Source organism: Aegilops tauschii, chromosome 7 (assembly GCF_002575655.3).
Source record: "Aegilops tauschii subsp. strangulata cultivar AL8/78 chromosome 7, Aet v6.0, whole genome shotgun sequence".
NCBI lineage: Eukaryota > Viridiplantae > Streptophyta > Magnoliopsida > Poales > Poaceae > Aegilops > Aegilops tauschii.
The window spans coordinates 48,554,302-48,563,496 of record NC_053041.3 but is presented as its reverse complement, the minus strand read 5'-3'; the positions used below and the strand labels follow the sequence as shown (position 1 = coordinate 48,563,496).

Here is a 9,195-nt window from a genome sequence, read left to right as displayed (position 1 = left end):
GAGGGGTCAGGCGAACTCTATATAAGCCACCCCCTCCTCAGGGACAAGGGTTCGCACCCGCTGTAACTTCACGCATAATCCAATCGACCAAGCCTCCGAGCACCGAGACGCGGGGATGTTACTTCCTCCGAGAAGGGTCTGAACTCGTAAATCTTGCGTGCACAAGCTCATCGTAGCTAGGATCTTGCCTCATACCTACCCCCCCCCCCCCCCCCCCCATTCTACTGTCAGACTTAGAACCACGACACCAACTGCTCCATGAGTAGAGATTGAGGGAAGGTTCTTTTGATTCTTGCGGCTGCAGCTACAAGGCATGTGTTTGATCCAACACTGAAAACATTTCTTCCCTGGTCCACGATAAACAAAGGACTCCACTACAAATCCGACGTCAATTTTGTTACCATGGCAAATCAAACGTTTTCAATGACAAAGTATGTTCTTCGAAGATGACAAGTTTAGTTGGCGAGCACGGCAAATCCACATTAGTTCATTTTTATGTCCAGAAATTGCCGTGTTTGCAAACTAAATTTGTCATCATTGCGCCAATATAACTTGCCATGAAAAACGTCAGATTTGCATGCCTAAAAATCTGACATCAGATTTTTAGTGTTTTTGTGAACAAATAACAATGTACTCCCTTCATTCTCAAATATTTGTCTTTTTAAAGATTTACAAGTGACTACATACGAAGCAAAATGAGTAAATCTGCACTCTAAAATATGTCTACATATATCCGTATGTTGTAGTCCATTTGAAATGTCTAGAAAGACAAATATTTGGGAAGAGAGAGAGTATATAAATATGGCTCGTAGCATTTTGTTTAGCTATGCATGCAGAGAGAAATTAACTTGTGGATAGAGACCATACAGCAGCAACAGACAGCTCGTCAACCAAGACTCTAGACATTGTTACCCAACATGACATACCACATAACATGAACATCACGACTTGTTAGCTATACTACACTGCATAAACAGCAGTTCGACACCTTTAACATAGCACTGGACAAACGCTAAACAGTTGCTCCACAGCTAAATAAATGGTTGGGTTGGTTGCATCAGATCAGATGCCATAGGTCATCAGGTCATCCACTCTGGCCACGAGGCACGACCAACCTACGGTGAACTGAACCGTGCAGAAGGCAAGCTTGCATCTGCCAAGACTGGCGGAGGATCTCTTGGGGACCAACTCGGTAACATCGGATTTTTCATACATGCATCCACTCCTCTTGCTGTAGGCCTCTATACAAAGCTTCAGCCTTCCATCTTCTTCCACACATACCACATGTCTACAGAGGGCGATGATGCCATCGGCTAGATCCACACGAAACGTCCCATCTCGAGCATCAAGCAGTACAAAATCCTCATCTATGCTGGCGGAGCGGGCAACAATGCGGATTCCCAGGTTTTTGGGCCATCGACCTTGGATGACTTTAGCACAGATCACTGTGGCCTCGACCGCTCCGGCAAGCAGGGCGGAGGTAACCTGTAGGGAGCACAACTCAGAAGAACTGCTACTGTGCATGATGTCGTGGTTGCCTATGCCTGCGTCGGCAAATTTGTCACTGGGATCACGTCCGTATACTAACACTTTGGAGATCAAATCTTTGTCCTCATGCTCTGTGGTTCTTCCCTTCAGTTTGAGTTGGATCTCGACGTCGACAGGGCCGGTGATGACGATCGCACGAGATGGGCCGGTCAGCGTCAATAATGGATCCTGCAAGCATCAGTTGCACTTCTCATAAATAAATTGACCAACTGCGTAGAGAAATAAGGACACAGGATAAAATATAGCCAGCCCCACATAATAAATAAAATAATACTTGACCACACCACACCAGACCTGTTGAGTGAGTGTAGGCAGGCGTCCCTCCCGCGTCTGAAGATAACGTTGCGATTATGATCCACTGAGTCTCGGGTGGCCACCAAGCCATAGACCTCGAGTGGCCACTCAAGAGCATCATTGATCTCTGTGACTCTGATGGAGAAGATCTGCAGGCAAGTCTTGACGCCTGCATGAGATGGGGTGGGTCTGCATGTGAAGAGCATGGCTCTGACGCACGCTGCAGCAGAAGACCCAAATCAGCCCAGAACACAAACGTTAAGCTAGCTACAAGGGACTAATCCAGTTGAGGTATACAGTAGGAAGATGAAAACCAGAGCAAGAACCAGATGGGTAGTAAGTAGATTACTGTAGTATTCGAAGGGGCCGAACTCGCCACCCCAAGAGTTTTCCCAGTCACGTGTGTAAGAAACCAGGTCCTTTGCCTCCACGAAAATACCCGTGGGTGATTTTCCTTTGTCATCAATCCTCCCAGGTAGCTGATTTGAGAATGAATCAACTAGCTCTTGTACTGCCTGTGCTGATGGTGGCTGAGTAGTATCTCCGACATGTTCATCACACCTGAAAGGGAACAAGCTCAATGAATATGATAGTATTTTATCTTTAGAACTACATATATATTATTCTCAGCGGTGATTCTGGTATGATAACTACATCTATGAACAAAAATCAGAACAGATTATTCCAGCAATTCAGTTCTGTTTGAAATACAAATCAGTACCATGTTGCTGCCCTAGACATCGTAATATCACCAATATACTTACACTTGCTCCACGACTAGTATAACAGGACAAACCTAAGGCTAATGTCAGTGGTGCGCACGGTGTGAGGGCAATGCTTGAGGAATGGCATGCCCGTGTGATAGGCGTCCTCAACGTTTAGACGAATAAACTTGGGGTTTTTCTTTTCTTTGGATGGGTGGCTGGCTGGTGGAAATCAGGAGAAATGTTAGATCCAGTTTCAAAGAGTCTGCTTGGAAGCTAGTACTAGTCATTTCCCCATGTTATTGCGTCAAATTAGATGGTGCATACAGTGCTGGGAGTCCTCTCCTAGCATGATTGCCAAGATTGAGCTGATTTGCAAACTAAGAAACACACCAGTGACCTGCCGGTGATGGGAGGGGAAAAAAGGTAATTTTCTGCCCTAAAATGCTAAAAAGAGTTTTTTTTAACAGTAGTAATAACCAACGAGCGCGTAGGGGAATAGATCTACTCCCTCCGTTCTCAAATATTTGTCTTTCTAGACATTTCAAATGGTTATAACATACGGATGTATGTAGAGATATTTTAGAGTGTAGGTTCACTCATTTTGCTTTGTATGTAGTCACTTATTGAAATCTCTAGAAAGAGAAATATTTAGGACGTAGGGAGTAGTAGATAGAAAGCTCAAGGGGGGAGGGAAGGGGGATCTCACCCTGTTTCGCCGGAAGATGTCACAAGAGAGCTGCCCTTGCGTCGCCCTCGGTGGCGTTGGGCGTCCCTGCGGCGGACCTCAAGCTCCCGCTTGGCGTGGGCCAGCTCGGAACGACAGTGATCATCTTCGCGTTCGTGGTGACGGCGATGATCCTCAGCGAACTCATGGGAAACAACAGCTCGAATCTGACAATCGCCGTGGGTGCATACGAAAAGGTAGTGATGGTCGCCCGCGGCGGGGCTACCCATTGGGGAATTTTTGGCCTAGGGTTTCCTCCTCTCGTCTCGCTGCGGCGGGCGGCGGCGGCTAGTCTCGGTAGATTGGGGAAATTTTGTGGGGTGGGTCGGCTTCGGGTGCTCCACTCTACTCTGCCGGTCTGGCGGCCCCCTCTGGCCAGTAAGTGTGGTTTTATAGATCGGCGCCCATTCGCTCGATGCGCCCTTCCCGCGAGCGGTCGATTTCCCCCACACCAAAGAATGCGTCGACTCGAACGAACTAAGTTTCGTTTCAAAATAACAAAGTCTTTGTTTAACGCACGATAGTTTTTGTGATAACGAATCATATAACCATAAATAACTACTCCCTTCGTTTCTTTTTAGTCTGCATATAAGATTTAATCAAACTTTATAAAGTTTGACTAATTTCATATTAAAAAAATATCAACATTCACAATATGAAATCAATATTATCAGAAGCACCATGAAATGTATTTTCATACTATATAGTTTTAGTATTGTAGATGTTCATATTTTTTTAATAAATTTATTCAATTTTATGTAGTTGGACTTTGACCAAATTTTATACGTGGAGTAAAAAGAAACGGAGAGAGTAAGAGCATCTCTAGTCGGGTGCCTCAAACCCGCCTCATACGCCCGGGCGGCTGCCCGATCATTGCCGGTCGCAACATTTGACTCAGACGGGTGCCTCAAACGCCTAGGCTGGCCGGCACTCCTCATATCCAGCATAAATATGGGGCGGATATGGGACACCCGGGCGCGCCCAGGTACGCCCGCCACGTAGGACAGACTAAGGGGTCCCACGTGGACTCTCCCGGAAACCCGGCGGTCCGACGGACGCCTCTTACGTTGCCACGGTGTGAACGTCGCGAGCCGCTCCGGCTTGCCGCCCGAGACCGAATCCGACTATTTAACCCGGTCGGCGTCCCGCAACCCTAGCCCATCCACCCCCCGCCCCTCTCCGCGCGGCCAGTCCGAGCCCTTACCGCTCCGCCATGGTTCGGAGGAAGATCACCTACTACGCAATGCTCACGCCGCTACAAGATCCAGCAAGAGATCCGCGCGCGAAACAAGCTGCGCGCCTCGCCCGCATGGCTGCCGGGCTGCCTCCGGACTCGCCGGAGCCGGAGGAGGAGCAGGTGGGGGAAGAGGAGGGAGAAGAGCTAGCACTGATGGAGGTGGAGGAGGCGAAGCAGCAGGGGCCAGAGCTGTCGGGCTTCAATATGGAGCAGGCGGAGGCGGAGTTCGTCGTCGCCCAATCGAACGAGATGGCGGAGCAGCAGGCTATCCTGGAGTCCATCCAAGATGAGGCCTATGTCGAGGCTAATAGGGTGTTCCTCCGGCAGGAGCAGGCGGCGTCCGATGCGCTGTTCGCCGAACTCGACGCGGGAGATAGAGGCGGAGGAGGCTGGAGCTGTAACTGCCGCCCATGCTGCCAGAGCCGGACACAGAGATCGCCGACATCTCCAATGAGCAGCTAGTTGATTGACGTAGTACGTAGGTTTATTTTGTTTGCATGTCTTTGTATGGATTTAAAAATCTAGTATAAGATATCGGGACAGAGATATGGGAGCCATCCATCTAACCCTATATCGCAAATGTTTGCCTTGAAAAATAACAATTGTGATTTTATGATTTGATAAGTAGTTTTTTGTTCGGCGGAAGGCTGCTAATCATACCAGATAAAGCAAGCATTTGCTTAAATAAAACTACTAAACACAACTAAATGAAGGCTACCATGTCCTGCCAAACGAAACTACTCATAAGAAATTTGGCGGAAAGCGCTTCAGCCAAATGAAGCTATGCTTAACGCCAAATGAAGCTACTAAACGAAGGACCTTCCTCCATAAAAAAACACCACCGTCTAATCTAGGCATGATCGCCTAATCAAGTATAATTAGCACCTCCCGCAATATGTATAAACGCCTTCCACACTACTTTCCATCAAATGTAGCGCAATTAGCACGATGTCTTCCATCAAATGCTAGCCATTCTGAGTGGACGAAGAGTAGAGACGGTACATGGTGCCTTTTGATTGGCCAGACTGATGTCCAGATTTCCGCAAAGCCCCCCTTTGTTTGTTTTCAGTTTGCGGGGAAAACGAACATCCAGACGCGTCGGTCGACCGATGCGGGACTGAGTTGGATGGAAACTGTGTCCGGACAGTACAGTTCGAACGCTTGCGGGAGGTTTGAGGGTCCGTTTTGAAGATTCCCTTACCATATATCGGTTTGGTTAATATCCTACATATAAGTGATTAACTTTTTTCTTAGAAAGAAAAAATAGTTCCAAAAAAGAGAAGACAGAGTAGGCAGAGGTTGGACTTTTGTTTTTTCTTGCTAACCCCACCCAGTCATAGATTCGATCTTTGTTGACTTTGATAGTTCTTGGTGTGATTTGTGTGTGTTGATATTGGTTGTGTATGCAAAGATTAGGTATGTGTTAATCGTGTTTGTATCCCTTGAAACCAGCTAAAGTAGGGCGACAATCAATCTTAATTAAAGCAAGTACAAAATTCAAAAATAATAATAATCTTAAAGCAAGTCGAAGAAGGAAAAGTGTAGGGGAGACAGATCGGTGGCTCGCAAAGGATCGAGACTTACGTGTGCCGAGATGGAGGCAGACCCTCCTCCTCCATGCTGCTCCTCGCTTCAGAACCAAGGTTCGATCTTGCTTGCTTTACTTTTTGCCCGAACTGCCGAACAAGAGGCGCGGCGTAGGTGTATATATGCAGGCGAGCAGGCCGGGCGGCATGCGACATCCACGTGATATGATCCCGGGTCGGAGTCGATCAAGGAGCTAGTGCAATTAAACCCGGTCGGTTCACCCAACTTGAATTACGGAAACAAGGAAACTCTGGGTCGGCCTATGCGTCGTACGGTGGCCACGTGATCGACTCGCGGCACACCTCCGAAGCTCCATCGGGACCTCCCAACCAGCGCTCTCAGCGCCGGCTTGGCGTGCTGGCGCTCCAAGGAGACACTACTGGGCCGGCCCAGCCAAACTACCGATCGACCACACGGGACGCCAGTCGTTCGCTCGCTCCTTTTTCTAGAGGAGTTCGCTCGCTTCTGCTGCTTCGCTTTGTCTAAAAAAGAGTTTTAAAAAAAAAATCTTTGTCTAAAAAAAGAAAAAGGTTCATATAAGTAAAGAAAATCTGAAAAAGTTCATCGAATTTGAAAAACAAACCATCAAATTATTAAAAAAGCTCATCGATTTAAAAAAAATCATCAAATTTGAAAACATTTCATCAAAATTTAAGAAAGAGTTCATCGATTTTGCAGAAAAAGTTAATGAAAAGTTTAAAAAGTTCATTGAACCAGGAAGAAGAAAAAAGGGAAAAGGAAAGTAGATGGAAGAAAAGGATGAGCAAGATGTACGTAGTCACACAAGGTTGGGTGGTGGGCTGGTAAGTGCAGTGAACCTCGAAGGAGGGGGTCACTGGTTCGATTCTATTATTGGGACTTGGGCCTGCTCGGAACTACAAGTACAGCTAGTACAAATACATGAGGTGATGCATACGAACAACGGGCTTGCATGTTCTCACTAAATAAAAGTTGCAGTCTTTTTCCCTACCGCCGACCTTCCCCTCCTACTGGGGCCCGGACCGATCAAGGGGTGGCTCGAGTGTGTTGGGCGACCTAGGGCTCCAACAACAACCCGATCTACTTATTCGGATTAGGGTTCCAATCTTTGTGATGGACAAGTCATCATGTTCCTCATCGATGGATGAGACAACCTGCCTGATGAAGGAGCTGGGTCTCCGGGAGGAGGACATAGACGGTGTTGTCTTTGATGAAAAAGAAGCTCCGCCTGTGGCAAACAGATGGATGGCGATTGCTCGGGTAAACATGGAAAACCCTACAGTCAGTTCTGGTTTTTGAAGAACATACACTCTACTTGGGATCTCGCCCAAGACATCAAGTTTCGGCCACTGGAGGACAATCTATATACCCTGCAGTTCTTTTCTTTGGGTGATTGGGCACGTGCGATGCAAGGAGGTCCATGGCACTTCTGAGGTAACACAGTCTTGATTGCGCCTTATGATGGGGTGACAAAGCCAACGCCAATTCAACTTAACACACTTGATTTCTGGATCCAAATCCACGACGATCCCGACATATATTCCCATATGGTTCCTGCCCTAGCAACTAAAGTGGGTGAAGTGTTGTATGTTGAGACCCAGAACCATGACTTCACGGGAAACTTTTTCCGCATTTGGGTCAGAATTGATGTTAGGAAGCCGCTCAAGAATGTTGTTTCGATGATCCGGGATCTGAAACGCCACATTTATTTGGTCAAATATGAATGTCTCCCAGATTGGTGCTCGGTTTGCAGTCACATTGGACAAGTGTTCAAGGAACACGATGAGGGGTGTACTGTTGAGAAACGTAGTATAAAACAAACAAAAAAATCGCCCTACGATCACCCAAAGAACACTATGAAGATGAGGTTTGAATCAGATCGTTACCAACTCCGAGTTGCAGCAGAAGAAGAGTCAGTGTAGATTGTTCTCGGAGTCCCTCATACCATAGATGAACGATCCCGCGAATTGCCCAGGAACAGTCTCCCGAAGGAAGACCGAAAGCATGACCTCTCCATAGATTGCAAGTGTACGATCTTCATGATCCGGCAGTGCTTCACCATCCAGAGCTAATCGTCGCCAGATAATTAGAGAGAGGAGATTAGAACCATACTAGGCATCTAATTATGAGGATTAGAGGAACTAGATCTAGCTCTAATTGGAACAACTATAACTAGACTAGAGAACTAGATGAGGCTCCAAAACTTGTTTGTGTAAAAGTGCCTAAAACCTCTAGTATATATAGGTTGAAGGGGGGTGGGGGGGAGGGGCCGCCACACATGGGGAAGGATTCGTCCCCCCTTGCACCAGCCCCAGGGGGAGGAGGAATCGTCCCCTTTGTCCAATTCAGCCTCCCAATTATGGCTAAGGGGGCGCCACCCCCTATTGGGCCCTTGTGGGCTCCTTCCACCACTTCGCCTTTTAAGGCCTATTGATATTAAATTAAATAAAAAGGCCTTCGAACAATTACTAGAGCATTTTATTATTAATTTAACATCACTGGAAACATTTTCCACCTATATATTATTTATCGGAAATACCCGATATTGCCCGATAATTTCCGAAACCCTTCCGATGACCCCAAAAAGCTTTTGGTTCCTTTTGAAACTATTTCGAATATTAGTGAAACTATTTCAATTATATATTCTCATTATTTCTGTCCTACTAACTGAAGGAAATATGCCCTAGAGGCAATAATAAAGTTGTTATTTATATTTCCTTATATCATGATAAATTTTTATTATTCATGCTAGAATTGTATTAACCAGAAACTTAGTACATGTGTGAATACATAGACAAATAGAGTGTCACTAGTATGCCTCTACTTGACTAGCTCGTTAATCAAAGATGGTTAAGTTTCCTAGCCATAGACATGAGTTGTCATTTGATGAACGGGATCACATCATTAGAGAATGATGTGATTGACTTGACCCATTCCGTTAGCTTAGCACTTGATCGTTTAGTATGTTGCTATTGCTTTCTTTATGACTTATACATGTTCCTATGACTATGAGATTATGCAACTCCCGAATACCGGAGGAACACTTTGTGTGCTATAAAACGTCACAACGTAACTGGGTGATTACAAAAATGAACTACAGGTGTCTCCGATGGTATTTG

The 9,195-nt window shown here is 46.3% G+C and overlaps 1 protein-coding gene across 1 annotated transcript; it reads right to left on the bottom strand.

Annotated features, from left to right (window-relative positions):
* Positions 1-886: 886 nt before the first annotated feature.
* On the bottom strand, positions 887-3,636 carry LOC109747541 (uncharacterized). Its single transcript, XM_020306580.4, has 4 exons — positions 3,256-3,636; positions 2,192-2,403; positions 1,843-2,062; positions 887-1,716 (listed from the first exon to the last, which is right to left on the bottom strand). Exons 1-4 carry the CDS (start codon positions 3,501-3,503, stop codon positions 1,704-1,706), a joined length of 693 nt encoding a protein of 230 aa, XP_020162169.1. The 5' UTR covers positions 3,504-3,636; the 3' UTR covers positions 887-1,703.
* Positions 3,637-9,195: the final 5,559 nt, after the last annotated feature.

Excerpts from the sequence above, each read along its gene's own strand:
- LOC109747541 (XM_020306580.4), bottom strand. The coding sequence starts at position 3,503 with ATGGGTAGCCCCGCCGCGGGCGACCATCACTACCTTTTCGTATGCACC. Across the intron at positions 2,404-3,255 it reads ACATCTTCCGGCGAAACAGG|GTGTGATGAACATGTCGGAG; the intron begins GTGAGATCCCCC and ends GTTCCCTTTCAG. Across the intron at positions 2,063-2,191 it reads CGGCCCCTTCGAATACTACA|CGTGCGTCAGAGCCATGCTC; the intron begins GTAATCTACTTA and ends CTTCTGCTGCAG.